At 37.9% G+C, this 17,804-nt stretch overlaps 1 protein-coding gene across 1 annotated transcript in view; it reads right to left on the bottom strand.

Moving 5' to 3' along the window:
• Nucleotides 1–17,804, bottom strand: part of KMT2C (lysine methyltransferase 2C) — a 277,011-nt gene that overhangs the window by 150,997 nt on the left and 108,210 nt on the right. Inside the window, 3 exon segments of the mRNA XM_036863101.1 lie at nucleotides 8,897–9,006; nucleotides 9,987–10,135; nucleotides 13,378–13,578. Of these exon segments, the coding sequence (XP_036718996.1) occupies nucleotides 8,897–9,006; nucleotides 9,987–10,135; nucleotides 13,378–13,578 (460 nt within the window).

Here is a 17,804-nt window from a genome sequence, read left to right as displayed (position 1 = left end):
TGTGTTCACAGGCATGAAAACAACATTAATCTCATTGTACGTCTCCATCAGAGCTCTTGGGTGACCAGTTGCACTGCCAATGAGCAGCAGTATTTTGAAGGGAATCTTCTTTTCTGAGCAGTAGGTGTCAACAGTGGGCTTAAAATATTCAGTAAACCATGTTGCAAACAGGTGTGCTGTCATCCAGGCTTTGTTGTTCCACTTACAGATCACACGCAGAGTAGATTTGGCATAATTCTTAAGGGCCCTAGTATTTTTTGGAATGGTATATGAGCATTGGCTTCAGCTTAAAGTCACCAGCTGCATTAGCCCCTAAGAAGAGAGTCAGCCTGTCCTTTGAAGGTTTGAAGTCAGATACTGATTTCTCCTCTCTAGCTATGAAAGTCCTTGATGGTATCTTCTTCCAATAGAAGGCTGTTTTGTCTACATTGAAAATCTGCTGTTTGCTGTAGCCACCTTCATTATAATTATCTTACCTAGATCTTCTGGATGACCTACAGCTTCTACATCAGCACTTGTACTTTTATGTTACGGAGATGGCTTCTTTCCTCAAACCTCATGAACCAACCTCTGCTAGCTCCAAGGTGTTTTTCTGCAGCTTTACCATCTCTCTTAGTCTTTATAGATTTCAAGAGAATTAGGGCCTTGCTCTGGATTAGGCTTTGGCTTCAGGGAATGTTGTGGCTGGTCTGACCTTCTATGCAGAACACTAAAACTTTCTCCATAACTGCAAAAAGGCTGTGTTGCTTTCTTGTCATTTGTGTCTTCACTGGAGGAGCACTTTTAATTTCTTTTAAGAACTTTCCTTTGCATTCACAGCTTGGTTAACTGTTTGACACAAGAGGCCTCGTTTTCAGCCTATCTCAGCCTTCCACACACCTTCCTCACTCAGCTTCATCATTTCTAGCTCTTGATTTAAAGTAAGAGACATTGAGAGTCTTCCTTTCACTTGAACACTTAAAGACCACTGTAGGGTTATTAATTGGCCTAATTTCAATACTGTTGTGTCTCAGGGAATAGGGAGGCCTGAGGAGAGGAAGAAAGACAGGGGAACAGCCAGTGGATGGGGCAGTCAGAACACACAGAACATTTATGCATTCAGTTCACTGTCTTACGTGGGCATAGTCTGTAGCACCCCAAAACAATTACAATAGCATCATCAAAGGTTACCAATCACAGATCACCATAACAGATATAATACTGAAAAACTTTGAAATACTGTGAGAATTACCAAAATGCGACACAGGGTCACGAAGTGAGCAAATGCTGTTGGGAAAAAAATGGCAGTGACAGACTTACTTGATGCAGAGTTGCCACAAACCTTCAATTTGTAAAAAACAAGAATATCTGCAAAGTGCAATAAAGCAAGGCACAATAAAGTAAGGTATGCCTGTATTGGTAATAATCCAGCAAAGGAGATAAAATGGAATCATAAAAAACTTCAATCCAAAAGAATGCAGGAAAAAGGAAACAAAGAACAGATAGACACAAATGGGGGCAGAGGGGCTTAATCACATTAAGTGTATGTAGCCTAAGTACTACAAATAAAAAAGCAGAGACTGCCAGGTTAGATTTTTTAAAAACCTGCTGCCTGTAAGAAACACACATTAAGTATAAAAATATAATAGGGTAAAATAAAAGGATGGAATGATATACCATATTTACACTAGTCAAAAGAAAGTTAGAATGGATATATTAATATCAGACAAAGTAGATTTCAGAGTCAAATACAGGATTTTTCTGTTACAGTCAGAAGTGTCCTTATCGGAAGGGTAAGCTGGGACGAAGTGAGAGAGTGCCATGGACATATATACACTACCAAACGTAAAATAGATAGCTAGTGGGAAGCAGCCGCACAGCACAGGGAGATCAGCTCGGTGCTTTGTGACCACCGAGAGGGGTGGGATAGGGAGGGTGGGAGGGAGACACAAGAGGGAGGAGATATGGGGATATATGTATAGCTGATTCACTTTGTTAAAAAGCAGAAACTAACACACCATTGTAAAGCAATTATACTCCAATAAAGATGTTTAAAAAAAAAAAAAGTGGGGCTTCCCTGGTGGTGTAGTGGTTGAGAATCTGCCTGCCAATGCAGGCGACACAGGTTCAAGCCCTGGTCTGGGAGGATCCCACATGCCATGGAACAACCAGGCCCGTGAACCACAATTACTGAGCCTGCGCGTCTGGAGCCTGTGCTCCGCAAGAAGAGAGGCCGCGATGGCGAGAGGCGCGCGCACCGCGATGAAGAGTGGCCCCCGCTCGCCGCAACTAGAGAAAGCCCTAGCACAGAGACGAAGACCCAACACAGCCGTAAGTAAATAAATAAATAAATAATTTTAAAAAAGTGTCCTTATCAATATCTCCTCTGATCAAAGTTAAAAGTTATTTTATATAACCACTAGAGCACCTATCACAGCCTCCCTATGATGTGGAATAATTCATTGTTGTAAACTAACAAGCAAATACTATACTTATACAGACAGAAATATGTTGAAATTGAGACACAATCCAATCTTATTTCTGTGCAAAAGAAGGGTTAAAACAGCATTCCTGATACTACTGTCCTTAGAAAGGCCTGCTTACATAGGTGGCATCTAGGAAGTTGGCTTTTGGAGGGCTCCCATGGTTGCCTACGTGGTAAGGGCAGTTTACTGTGCCTAGATTATCTGTGCAAACAATATGGCTTTCCTTGTGGTATGTGCTGGGCAGAGAGTGCCTACATGACTAGCCCCAGTAAAGACCTTGAGCTTCTCCGGGCAGAAGCACCATGCACATGCTGCCCTATCTGTACTGCTGGAGGAAGAGGGAGCTCTGCATGCCCCTCACGGGGGGAAGCGCCCAAGGAAGCCTGCACATGGGGTCTTCCAGACCTTATCAAGGTCTTTCTCCATTAAGATCTTTTCATTATGCATCTTTAGCACATAAAGGCAATAAGTCTTAGCCATAATTACAACTCTGTGCTGAGCCCCATGAGTCCTCGTCAGTCTCCAAGGTGGAGGTATCTTGTGGACCCCTGAGCGCAAATAGAGAATTCAGATATGTGAACGTTTCCTTCCTCTTAAAAAACTACAGGGCGAAATGAAGAACACATAACTTTGATAATTTTTTAGTTTACATTGCAAAGCACTAGGATTATATAAAAAATAACAGTATTAGACAACATTATTCATAAAGTAGGTACCTGGAGATCATCTTACATAAAGATACAGACCATATTTTAAATGATCTTATATAAACCTACTTTCAGTTTATAGGGGAGGGGTGTGGACAGAGACTTTTACTGTACATTGTTATTAATTTTTTTAAACAAAAATTACATTTACATTACACTGCTTGTCTACATTCTTAATGTGTACTTCCACTTTATACAGAAAAGCTGTTTTTGTCCTCTTTTTCAGTCTACAACAAGAACCCAAAATATTAGAAACTTACAACTCTTCTTGCAGAACTTAGTTGGTTTTTACACAAAGACAACTGGCACAAAATCAGTAGAATACAATGGAATTGCAATATGGGATTGTGAGGGCTTCCCTGGTGGTGCAGTGGTTAAGAATCCGCCTGCCAATGCAGGGGACACGGGTTCGAGCCCTGGTCCGGGAAGATCCCACATGCCGCAGAGCAACTAAGCCCGTGCGTCACAGCTACTGAGCCTGCACTCTAGAGCCCGCGAGCCACAACTACTGAGCCCACGTGCGTAGAGCCTGTGCTCCACAACAAGAGAAGCCACCGCAATGAAGAGTAGCCCCCCTCGCCACAACTAGAGAAAAACCCGCGCGCAGCACAGAGACCCAATGCAGCCAAAAAATTTTTAAAAAAAAAGAAAGAAAAGAAAAAATATGGGGTTGTGGCAGATGATGAGTGTGAAGAAAGCATGAGAAATTATCTAAGTGGAGAGATGTTATAAGTAATGTTTTACTTATAGAGTAAGGCTGAGCATTTGATTCAGAACTAGTTAAATAACGGAAATATGTGTTGGAGGTTTATGGGATATTTCTTTGGGGGGCAATGAGCAAAGTGCTGGAAAGAGGGGCGTTAGGAAAATAAATGATGAAACATCTGTAGAATTCAAGATTAAAGTATTCCCTTGGTAATATTCAAATTATCCAGATTTCCAAGATGTTGGTAGCACCCCCAGGGCTCCAAAGAGGAGATTAAAAGAGAAACACCATTACCTTTCCTGAAATACAGGTCGTAGTTTAGCATATTCTTCCATCTAGCAAAAGATAAATAAAGTTCCCTGTGGAAAAACTGAAAAACAATCTGTGGGAAATTCCAGAAAATCTGAACTGCTTGATAATGCATGCCAGTTAACAATGGAGGAGATATATTAAATGTATTAGTTTTAAAATAGAAATAATACTTCCTGATTACAGGGGGATTTGTCAACCTCGGCACCCCTGGAGCTGGATCCTGCTCTGTGCGGTGCAGGCGGCTCGCAGCACCACTAGGTGCCAGTAGCACACTCCCCTCCCTTGGACCATCGCACTCAGCATTGCCCTTCACTGGCAAACTCCACTCATGCATATTTATCCCATAAATGACTCCCTTGTGTTCCAGGTACTTTGTCAGGCACTAGTGATAAAATGACAAACCAACACATACAGTATTCATGCCCTCGTGATGCCTACAGCCCTAGTGGGGGGACCAAGGGTAATGAAATACTCACAGAAACAACATAAATTTACAAATGTTGCTAAGTGACATAAAGAAGAGACACACATTCCAATGACGATGTATATTAAGGACACGTGCTCAAATATTTCTTATTTAAAGATGTAGACAATCCAAAAGTTTAGAGTACTGCAACCCCCCATCTGAGCTTTTGTATCTTGTTCTTTTCCATCACTGAAAGATTGAAAGGTCCAATGCTAACTTCAGTTTATTTCAGTATCTGTCAAAGGCTTTTAAAAAAAATGATTCTCACAAAAATAGGGAGAGCTAAACAAAAGTACATATTTCTACAACCATTTTTCAATCCCAACCAAAATTATCAAAAATTAGCCAGTAGATTTTCACCTTCCAAAGTAAAAAAATATTAATTTTTAACAAAGGGGTTTAAAACATCCATAAACTCTTTAGAATATTTTAATCAGGAAATTCTGTGTCCAGGATTTTTTGGCAACCAATGTGAGAATATTTTTGTTGTTTGTTTGATTACAAACTTTCACTGTTTCTGGCAATAAACTACCAATAGAAATAGTTCCAAGCATCTGTTTTCAAAATGCTCAACCCTCAGCACGTTTCTGTGAAAAGTCATTACATTCTTCTTGTTGAAACACCACCTTTATCTTGAAGAGGCAGATGAAATGTTTATTTTCTTTGAAAACAGAGGTAGATATAATACATTCAGCCAGATGTCATCCTAATAACGGTCGACAAATTTTTAACATCTGTTTTTTGGTAAAATAAAAGCCTGTTCTAAGTTCAACAGCACTTTTACACACTTTGCCCCTAGGGAACCTTTTAAGATATCAAAGATTTTTCATTTTCACACCACCCCACCCCCATCTCTTACGTAGGATTGTAAAGATTTACTCTATTTTAGAGGGGTTCTTTTGACAATTATGAATTTATAAACTTATATAAAATTAACCACACTGGTGACCTCCTTTAACACTTTGGCACTTACTTGTGACTTCTTTCTTGTAACTATGAATGATTCCATGAATGATCTTTAGGGCTACTCATTTAGGCTACAAGTATTTATTGAGGAATGACCAAAACAGAAAAAGATCCTTTTCAGAAGGGCACTATTATCTAGTGAGGAGAGACAGACAAGATTATTAAGTAAATATACACTGTGTTAGATGCTGGTAAGTACGAAGGAGAGAACAATCCAGCGGGGGGTATGATGGGAGGAGGAGACTCCTGAAATTTTCAATAGGGAGCCCAGCAAAGCCCTCACAGATTAGGTAACTTCAATAAATACCTAAAGGAAATGAGGGAGGAAGCCACGCATGTAGGGAACAGGGACTGCAAAGGCCTAGAGGTGGACGGTTCTGAGGAAGACCAAGGAGCTCATTGAGGCTGAAGGAAGCGAGGGAGGGGAAGGGTTACAGGGAGCGACGTCTTAGAGCACTCGTGGGAGTGGTGAAGATGGTGGAGGCCTTGCCAGGCAGGAAGGACTGGCTTTTTTCCTCTTGGTGAAACGGGAAGTCACTGGAGAGCGTCAGGCAGAGAAGTGATGTGACTTGGCCTAGGCTACTTATCTACTTTATCAACTTATTCATCAGCGTGGCGCATTCTATGGATGAAAGCCCAACACTATCATTACTTCCTGTTATTGCTCAAATTGGTCCAGCTCTTCGGAGCTCCTTCAGGTCGGCTCCTGTGCTTTCAACAAGCCCCCATCTCTCTGAGCACTTCCTTGCTTTCTGGCACCTCATCTTGTATCTTCCCTGCACCAGGAGCCACTTTTCAAGGAGCTCTGGTCCTTTTTATTGGAGAACACTGGTTAGAAACCAAGATCTGGGCACTAGATGTGCTCACTGCTACTAGAAGTCACTACTTCTAGGCCTTCACAGGGGACAGAGCTAGGAGATAAATGCAGCATACTAACACATGCATACACACATACCTATATTTCTGTATCTGTCCATATAAATATTAAAAACCTTAAGTTTATATTGATACCTCCATTCTAACACCACAAAAATCATTTTAGAATTTTACTCACTCGATTACAGCAGGTACGTGCATGTATATGCAGGGGTTTTTTTTGTCTTTAGCTTTACGGGTATCCAGTCAAGACACTATTTTTCAGTTGCTTAGTTTCTCCCCTACCCCTGTCATTGTGAATTTTGCTATCCCGTTTTAGGTTCCCCCATAGCCCAGATGGCTGTAGTTGCTTATTCAGGGATAGGTGAAACATTCTTATGGTTCTAAGAGTCAGAGCTATACAAAAAGATATATCTGAGAAGTGTCGCATCACATCCCTGCTACACGGATCCCACTCCTGTCTTCATTCCACCTGTTTCCCACCCACCTTTCAGAGACAGGTAACCAATCCCTCTACTTTTTGGTTTATTCTTCCTGTGTTTCTTTTCCACAAATGTGCATATGCATGTATACTTTCTTACATCTCATTCCTTCCTACATAAAGTGTTGCACACCATAAGTGGTCTTTTGCACTTTTTTATTCCACTTAAAAGTATATATTGGAAGCTACTTTGTATTAGTTCATAAAAATATTCCTCATAGTATTTTTACAGTTGCACAGTATTCCACTGTATGAACCATACCACGGTCTATTCAACCATTCTATTATGTGTGGTCAGAGGTTGTTTCCAATATTTTGCAAATTGAACAATGCTGTTAATGTTTTTGTATCATTGGAGGCATATTTTCAGGATAGAATCTCAGAAAGGTCAAAAGATAAGGGCATGTATAGTCTGTTAGGCATTTTGCCAAATTTCTCTCCAGAAGACATGTACCAATTTGCATTCCCACCAATGAGGCATAAGAGTGCCTATTTCCCCACAGCCTTATCAAAAATGGGTTGTTACAGTTCATTTTAGCCTTTGTTCATTGCCTTTCCTATAATGCTTTTCACTGTCACAAAATATTCCAAAACTACTTCTAAAGTAGTTCGTGGAAGAAACAGTTCTCACCGATGTATCACAGTCACGATCTGGCCATCTAAGTATGTTCAGACTGGAAATTATTTATCGTGCATTATACTGTTCAAAATTTGGTAATGTAAGCCTTTAAATGTAATGTCACATTTCCAAAACAAACACTCTTAACTTGACTAATCCTGAGGTGAGGGTTACTCATCCATATAAAGTAGGTAATTTTGATCATCTGAGTAAAGCAAATGTTATAATAATTGAATAATTAAATCTAAGTCCTTGTCTCAACAATACTTTTGAAATGTTTACCTATATTATATCTATTAAAGCCCGTATAATTTCTACAGTAAAAAATTCCACTTCTAATATTCCTTTGGAAGGCCTGTTTCACTTCTCCCAAATATACCTGTCAAAAACCAAAGGGAGGGCTTCCCTGGTGGCGCAGTGGTTAAGAATCCGCCTGTCAATGCAGGGGACACGGGTTCGAGCCCTGGTCTGGGAAGATCCCACATGCCATGGAGCAGCTGGGCCCATGAGCCACAATTACTGAGCCTGCGCGTCTGGAGCCTGTGCTCCGCAACAAGAGAGGCCGCGATAGTGAGAGGCCCGCACACCGCGATGAAGAGTGGCCCCCGCTTGCCACAACTAGAGAAAGCCCTCGCACAGAAACGAAGACACAACACAGCCATAAATAAATAAATAAACAAACAAACAAACAAACCAACCAAAGGGAATTTGTAGGCAGCAAAGCAATTTCACTTCACAGGGTTTGTTGCCTTTATAGATGGAAGGTAAACGTTGCATTTATTTCTTGATTCAAAATCACACGAAAATCGCAGTGAAAGCTTTGAAAGATGGCAGTCTGTGTATATGATATTACTTTGGGATAGTGCCAAAAAGACAAACCGAACTGCCAACTTTACTGAAAAGAAATATTTTAATCAATTTTTAAAATAGCAAACAGAGCTAGCTCACACGGTGGACTAAAGATGTCAAATCGTGTCTCTCTTATTTTAAATCTTCATCAAAGAGTTTTGTCTTAAAGAGTAAGATGCGTAATTATAGTCAGTAATACCCATTTCTAAGAATTTTAATTTCTCATTTAAATGTAAAATATTTATTTTAAAGATCTGCATTTATTGCACAACTTAACATACTATATTCTAGTGGTCTGCACAAACTACTCTTGGATATAAATTAATAGTTTCCTATTTTAAGGGTTTTTACATTATAGTAATCATTTAATAAATCTTGGAAGTGAATCTTTATGTTGACACAGTAAATGTTATAAAGCTGTTGTTTAAATATGTGTTTCTTCTACTTACTTCTGTGCTCCCTGAGACAACAGCTCTGTCCACGTTCACTAAGAACGGTTCTTCCATCTGGCACACCCTCAGTGACCATTCCACACAACGGTGATGAGCCCAACAAGTGCCTAAAATGGTTAAAGTGAAAAGAAGCAACTGAATAAACATTAAACGTATTAACGTTAATAAGTAAAGATGAAAATCCCCCAAATCAATTCAAATGTGTGAATACACAATGGCATGCGATATTTGTGATACCACTAAAGCAGCCCTCCTCGAAATGTATCATCTAGGAACTTGTTATAAATGCAAATATCAGACCACAACCAAGACCTACTGAATCTAAACCTCTTGCCATGGTGCCCAGAAATCAATGTGTCAACAAGCCCTCCAAGTGATTCTGATGCACACTGAATTAGTGATTATTTCTTCAACAGAGAAATTAGTTTCTAGTCATTTTATTTAACCGTTACTATATTTTATTTGGTGTATTTACATAAAACATAAAGGAAAACTACTTAATACTTTGTTTCTGACAAATAAGCTATATATACACCTCTATTCCACTGCACCCCATACCAAGAGCCCACGTCAATCATCTGTAACAGCTCAGTCTTTAAACTCTCTCTCACAGAGCACTTGAACAATTACACGCAGTTCTTCACTCAAAACCCCAGGAGCACCAAATCGTGAGTATGGATTACTAACTATACTGCGTTACAGGACATTCACAGGGCTTAGATCTATTACCCTTCACCCCTACTTCAAGTAGACCCAGACTGCCATGTTCCCCAGGTTTTCATAGATCCCTTTAAAATTTCTCTCTCCGCAACTGTCAGATCTCCATGGCACTGCTGCCTACACAAGTGTAAATGCAAATATTTATAAAAGCATCCAGCCCAGTGATGGCCCTGTGCAGATGCTAAATAAGTTAGGTAAGCATAATTAGACAATTTATTTTACCTAAGCAGGTATACTTAACAATGACATTTTTTACAATGTGATAATTATTTCTAGATGAACGGTATTTACTATTAAGTTGATAATTTGCTAAAGTGAAAATGCTTACAGAATCAAAAGGTAGTTATTATTGAAGACTGGCTCATACCTGTAGGGTCAAATAAGGCTTGGACATCAATGGCATCTGGAAGGCCAACCAGACTGAGTTCATCCCATAATTTACCAGTCTGATCATCGGAAGCAGTCTGCGTGCTTACACTGACACAAGGTACTATATTCTGCTGAGGAGACCGTTCCCTGGAAAATAAAATAAAACAAAACAGATGTGAAAGTGATAACAAGTAGAAAACTGTTTCCTTTTATAACGACTTAAATAAAATGCATTGCCAAATCAATTTTACTTAGGCATAAACTATCATAAAACAACTTTTAGAATATGTTATTATTCATAGTATAGATATAAAACTGGATAGCTATATCATGTAAGCAACTAAAAAAAAAAAAAGTCTCCAAATCCATAAGGAAGTGTTACAAATTACAGTTGCAGACCTATTTTGCCATTTTATATACATATTTTTTAACTGACACTCTAATAGTCTATTCAGGAACCATATTTTATCACATAAAATGAATATTCCCTTTGGCCTTACTTAAATGCTTAAAAAACAACTTGATCAAATCAGGTATTTCTAATTTGCTATATGATCAGTGAGGACTACCACAACGGAGCTGGCAGTTAATTTTACGGACAGCAAGGTTACTTCCCAGGGGAAATGAAAACCCACTAGAAGTGTGAAGAGGGAGGCAGTGGGAGTGAAATGTGAGCACTGGAGCTTTCTTACGGTCCCCTTGGCAATCTCGACAGCTGGCCTGTGGCATGATGCTGCAAGTATCCTCTGCTAAGACTTTACCTCACAAACCAGAAGTAAAAAGCAAAAACAAAATAGCTACTAGTGACCTGGGAATAAGGGAAAAAGTGTAACAGCAAAAAGTACAGTATAAACATGAACACTGAATAAGTGTTCACTGAATAACATATGGGAGATTTCAAATTTTGAAAGCCCTAAAACTTCATATATGAATTGAGATCAAGAAGTAAACAATGACTACTATTGTGACTAATATTAAACGTGGGAAATCAGATGGCTGGCACTAAGACTTTAATCTTCTCCTGATATCATAGTATTTAACCTGATCGTAATTCTGGATTAAATCACTATTGAATATAGATCATAACTCACTGCACTGCTGTATGCTGGATATATATCATGATTCCTATTAAGAGAAAATCAGCACAATGACCAGGGTACTAAACTTTTTTATACCTGGAATCATTGAAAGAAAAAAAGTATTAACATATTTCAATAAGTACATTTAAATATCAAACCATATAAAAAATAACCAGTATTTTTTATGTTCAGCAGTAGAAATGCACAGGCTCACTTTTTTTTTTTAAAGTTTACCATGCTATGCTAACTTCAAATTCTTGTTTTTATAAAATTTGCCCAAAGTGAAATGAGAACAAACCTTCCTGTAAATATAATCTCCATTCCTACAAATACATCTTCATTACTAACTTGCTAATTTATTAGGAGGAAAAAAAGACTAACAGTTCATCTATGAAGACGAATGCATTGTTTTAACATATTTTCTTTACACCAGTAATTTGATGGGGGGACAGGTATAAAAACCAATGGAATGACTAACCAGTCTATTACTAACCAGTTCCCAAGCAGCAGGTTAGTCAAATTTCACCTTAAGGTTTTACAACCAGTTTGTACGTACACAACATATCAGTAAGATGCTGACGTCAACCCTAAGGACGAGAGGAGCCCAGCTTCGGAAAGAACATCGAGAGAAGTTAGCTGAAATATTTACATACCCCCCAAATTTTAAGTCTAAAAAAAGAGACTATTTTAAAATCCTCCTTTTCAAATTAAAAAATTAACTAGCTGTTTATCTGGTTTATAACTCATTAGCAACATATTTTGCAAATGTTTAAAATCATTACCAAGCTAAAGTAACTGTTTATCCCTGAATGATTTCCAAATTTCAAAAACATGCTTTATTCCTAAGGTCCATTAACTGGCTTGTTATCATCACTTAATAACTTGTTAATAAACACTTAAGTGCATATAAAGACTTTCATTAAACCAAGGCTATTTTTACATAATTATTTTAGCTCATAAAGTTTTCACTAAAAATTAACTTAGCTTATAAAATAAATAAATAAATGAAGCCTAACTGTAGTTCCCAGAACAGTTGTTTATTAATTGCCATTATTCAAGGCAGAACATGAGGATATAAGATATAACCTGGTCCAGTCCAGTAAATTTACTAATGACTGATGGACATAAGTTTTCTGGACTTTTGATAGATCTTATTAGAAAGTGAGCTCCCAATTGATCATGAAAGGTAAAGCTAGCTATGGCCTTTAAAACACCAAAACTCTAAATACAATACTTCTAAATTTCCTTAAGCTGTTCCACTCTAAATTCTTTTAAAAGGGTTTTTCTTGTTATTGTTTCATTTCCTACTTCAGGTCTTCAAGGCATTGGCAGCAGTCCAAAAGAAGAAGCCAATCAAATAAGTACAACACAATGCCTTAGTACTTAACTTTGGATAAAAGCCAGATAAGCACTTGGATGATTACATCATCACCCTCAAGGGGCAGAGCTGGTTAGCCTTCCAAGCTAAATTAATTTTTACACTTTCTCATCAACCACAGAAACTTCTACTCCCTCAACTACCAGAGCCAAGTCCACATATTAAGATGGCCTTCAAACGAACCTACAACATATATAAAAAAAATATTAACTCCAAAAGCAAACATATTAGACAAGAGTTTGGGGGAACTATAAGGTCCATGAATATAGACACACATATATAGTTATACAAATAGTAAATTCTTTTTTTTAAATTATAGTTGATTTACAATATTACATTAGTTTCAGGTGTACAACATATGTAAATTCTTTCATTTAAAAAAAAGAGCATCTTCTTTGACTTTAGAAAGGGAACTCTCAGCACATGATTATTTAGAAGGAAAGAAAGTTAACACTGTATTGTAAGAGTTTACAGGACAGTTCAACATTCTCTGAACCATAAAAACAAATAAATAAATGACACATAGGTAAAACCACTTTGGTTTTGCTATTCTTTTATGTTATACTCTTACAAACTATTTAAAACTTATCTAGGAAAAGGAAAGAAAGATCTCATTGATTTTCTAAAATTTTCATTCCATATATAGATAAATTCCATGAATCCCCTCTAGCCTTCCTTATATTATGTTCTTTAAAGTTTTCTTCTTTTTTGTTAATACACAACTAGCGCAAACTTTTTTTTAAATAAGAAATTAATTTTGAGAAAATGAGCATCTGCTGGGTTAATGGTGAGTCATAAGGCATCGTATGAATGTTGGAAACATAAAAAATTGTTCAGTAACAATCCTATTTGTATATTCATAAACATCGCAATGAAAATAAACTATATATAGTCTTACTGCGTTAGAACCACTTAAATTCAAAACTGCTTACTTTCTCTGTCCTCTTTGTTTTCGTGGTGTTGAGTTTTGTATTTTCTCACAAGTTCCACTGCTGTTGTCATCAACGTCCTTCTTGTTAGAAGGCTGGTTTTTCCATGGCAAAATAAATCCAGGCGTTACTCTGAATTGTTTTAAGTCTCCTTGTCCTAAGGAGCTTTTTTCACCACAGTAACAAAAAGCGCAGAGCTGTTCACTGGTAGAAATGAAAAGTACGGAAGACAGAGAGGAGAAGCAGTTTTATTTAACTATTTCAAGTTCCAGACAACTGCAGACACTTGTGCTTTAAAATTAAATATTATGTCTTTAGTGCAAGCTAAGCATTTAAATATATCTATACCGTACGAACAATTAAGTTCAATAATAATTATACATTTGCAATTCTACTTTTCTACAGCACGATTTTTTTAAAGTAGTAAATATACCAAATCAAAAAATTATAGTTTGTGCTTAGAAAAACAATTTTCTTTTAAATCTGATTTTAAAATCTCGAAGTACTAAAAAGGAATAAAGAAAGTAAAAAAATTAAGGTTGGGGAAGAAGGTACAGTTTAATGGCCACTCAATTATATCCCAGCTATGTAAAACAAGTGGTGACCAAGTTTTACTTAACTACTTGATGGAACATTCTTTATGCATTATATATATACCATACACACAGAGAGATATAAAAAAATAAATTTAAGTGGGTTAAGCAGTTAGTGATGAGGGACGGGGGAACGGACAGAAAGGGTTTACGAGGAGTGGGAAAGGGATGAATAGCAAAACGGGATTTTTAGAGCAGTGAATCTACTTCATATGCTATACTGCAGTTAACGGCAGACACATGACAATGCACATTTATCAAAACTCACAGAACTATTTGTAACACAAAGAATGAATGCAAACTATGAACTTTAATTAATAATAATGTATCAATACTGGTTTATCAGTTGTAACAAACGTATCACACCAATGAAAGATGCTAACCTTAGGGGAAACTGAGGCAGGGAAAGGTTGGGGAGGGGGAACTCTGTGTACCATCTGCTTAATTTTTCTGTAAACCTGAAGTTGTTCTAAACAATAAAACCTACAATTTTTTTAAAAAAAGAAACCATTTAAAAGGTTAAAGGACAAAAACCAATATATACTTATGGAATATATGCTTAATAAGGGATCTTAGAAAAAAACAGAATTAAAAGAACTGCTCCTCTTGGATATATCTTCTCTTCACAACACATTTATGGCTGCTGTACTCAAATCTTTCTTCTCAAGCATTAAAGTTCCCACCATCACCTCTGTAGTATCTACCTCAGGAACTTTCATAATGTCTTACATTAACAGGTGATGGAAATAATTAATCTTTTCAGGTAATGTTTAACTCAAGTTAAATTCATATTGGACCGCTCTCAACTAATTACCTTTTGTTTATAAAAGTCACCTATTTTTTTTCCAATATTATGTATTTCAATTTCATGATAAACTGTGTTGTCCATTGATACTGACACATACACACACACGCACGCGCACGCACGCGCACGCGATTAAATGTGGTCTACTTTCAGAAAAATAAAGTCAAATAGGGGAAAAAATGTTTTTCTTCTTGCCTAAAGGATACTATCCACCAATATCCTTTGCCAGTATCTTATTAATTTTTTAAATTTTCTTATTTATAATTTTCTCTAAGCTATTAAACTTACATTTCTTTCAGCATACCCTGTTTCTAGTTTGTTTCTCCCCCTAGAAACATTACTATGAGGAGCAACAATCAGATGGACAGCAACTATATGAACAACACTGATTAGGAAATGGAGAAATACTTTTAAAGTACTGACAAAAAATATCTTAACCTTCAATTTCATATCCAAAACCGTAACTCAAATGTGAAGGTATAATAAAATTATTCCCAGGTTTCTATAAGACCTGAGAAATTTCACCACACAACAGACCCACAATGTAAATATTCTTAGAGAAATATTCAAATTATTAAAGAATTAGGAAATGTTACAAGGGACGTAGGAAATAAAGACTGTCAAATATCTCAGAGTAATTTATTGTTAACTTTAAAGGGTGGCACGAAGGAAATCCCTGGCTTCTGCTGTGGATGTAGTAGAAAGTTGCAAAGAACTCTGCTCCCACTGTCCCAGCAAAACCTCGCCAGACACTCCACAAATCCACTTTTCTTGAACACATCAGATTACAAAAGTTGCAGAGCAAACAATTCACCTGCAGTTGAATGAAAGGCACTTCCAAGAAGGGAGGAGACACAAGCACTTGCTTAATCTGAGGAAGAGGCCACTCACTGGATGTCATCCAAGCAGGCTAAAGAATTCAGTGAAAATTTTATAAATTGCTAAAAGCCAAGTGTGTGGCGGTAGGAGAGTAAAGAACATCCAGGACCCGCAAACACAGGGGAATTCTAACCCATTCACGAGCTTGTCTCCATGCACCTCCCCCGGTGCTCGTGCCCACCACTCAGGCATGGAGAAGAGTCCTGAGAATGCACCAGTCATGGTAAAAGCCTGGGCAGGAGAACAGCAGAGACATGGGAAAGACACAAAGATCTTTCTCCTTCATCTTGCCTGCGAAAGAAAAGCCTCAGACTGGTAAAAGGAGAGCACAAGTCTCTGCCCTGCAATGGTCAAGACCAGCTGCAGATGGAGGAATGAATGGGGGAGGGGATGCACCTCCACCCTGGAGGAGGAGCAAGACGACGTCCTAGACCCAGACCATGACGGGACCCCCGAGACCTAGGCACACAGGGCGCACCTAAGAGTAAAGTTGAATCAGAACGATAAGAAACATCCTGCCAATCCACTCTACATCATTAGTGGTAATGCAAAATAGTATAGTCACACTGGAAAATACTTTGGCATTTTCCTTGAAAAATTACCTCTCTCTTAGGTATTTTTACCTAAGTGAAATAAAAACCCTATGTTCACACCAAAATCTGCAAGTGAATATTTATACCAATTTTATTCATAACTGTCCCAAACTGGAAACTACCCAAATATCCCTTAACTGGAAAATGATAAATTAAATGGGGTAGGGGGCTTCTCTGGTGGCGCAGTGGTTAAGAGTCCGCCTGCCAATGTAGGGGACATGGGTTCGAGCCCTGGTCCAGGAAGATTCACATGTTGTGGAGCAACTAAGCCCATGCGCCACAACTACTGAGCCTGTGCTCTAGAGCCCGCGAGCCACAACTACTGAGCCCACATGACACAACTACTGAAGCCTGCGTGCCTAGAGCCCGTGCCCCACAACAAGAGAAGCCACCGCAATGAGAAGCCCACGCACCGCAACGAAGAGTAGCCCCCACTCTCCACAACCAGAGAAAGCCCGCACGCAGCAACGAAGACCCAATGCAGCCATAAATAAATAAATAAAATTTATTAAAAAAAAAAAAATGCGGTAGGCACCTCCATAAAAGAGAATCCTACTCAGCAATAAAAAGGAAACAGCTACTGATATATGCGATGACATAAACAAATGTCAAATGCATTAAATATGCTAAGTTAAAAAGGCCAGAATCAAAAGGACACATACTTTACAATCCCACTCATACGATGTTACTGCAAAGGCAAAACTACAGGGTCAGAAACAGATAAGTGACTGCCTAGGGCAGAAGATGGGATCAGGAATGACAACAAAAAGGCATCAGGGAATTGTTTTAGTATGATGGAACTGTTCTTTATCTTGTTGTGGTACTGGTTATATGACAGTATACAATTGTCAAAACTCACTACATGGGTGAATTTTACAGTAATTTTACTGTGTATACATATAAACCTGAATTTTTCAAAATATGAAAACTGTTAGGGGGCCAAGACAAAATAGGAAGTATATATTTAAATAACTAGAAAATGAAATGCTAGATGACAAAGAGATATGAAAATATGATAAATCATTATTCATATTGCTAAGACTAAGAAATCAATTAGAACTCTTAAGTTTGAAATTCTTTCAAAATTAAATTCAACAGGGTAAAGAAACATGAGTCTTAAGGAAAACCATCTCAAAAACAAAATATAATGTATAACCAATAGGAAAAAATTATCAATGCAATAAAAAGCAGGAAAAAAGGGAAAAAGTATTGCCTTCACAGGGCTCACAAGACAGTAAGGGAGACAAACGAACTGTCGAGAAATAAAAAGTTCAACAAAGGAAAATAAAGCAGAAATAGAGGGTAAATGTGGTGGGGACTATGTTTTATTTATTTTTCATCCTACTCTTTTATTTTGAAAATTTTCAAACCTTCCCAAAGATGTAGAACATAGTAGGGATTTGAATGTTTTTGTTGTTTTTTTCTTGGTTGCATCCGGTCTTAGTTGCAGCAGGCGGGCTCCGTAATTGAAGAATGTGTGCTTCTTAGTTGAGGCAGGCGGGCTCCTTAGTTGTGGCATGAGAACTCTTAATTGCAGCATGCATGTGGGATCTAGTTCCC

Source organism: Balaenoptera musculus, chromosome 9 (assembly GCF_009873245.2).
Source record: "Balaenoptera musculus isolate JJ_BM4_2016_0621 chromosome 9, mBalMus1.pri.v3, whole genome shotgun sequence".
Taxonomy (NCBI): domain Eukaryota; kingdom Metazoa; phylum Chordata; class Mammalia; order Artiodactyla; family Balaenopteridae; genus Balaenoptera; species Balaenoptera musculus.
The sequence above is the reverse complement of the archived record's forward strand: the minus strand, read 5'-3'. Positions and strand labels throughout refer to the sequence as shown.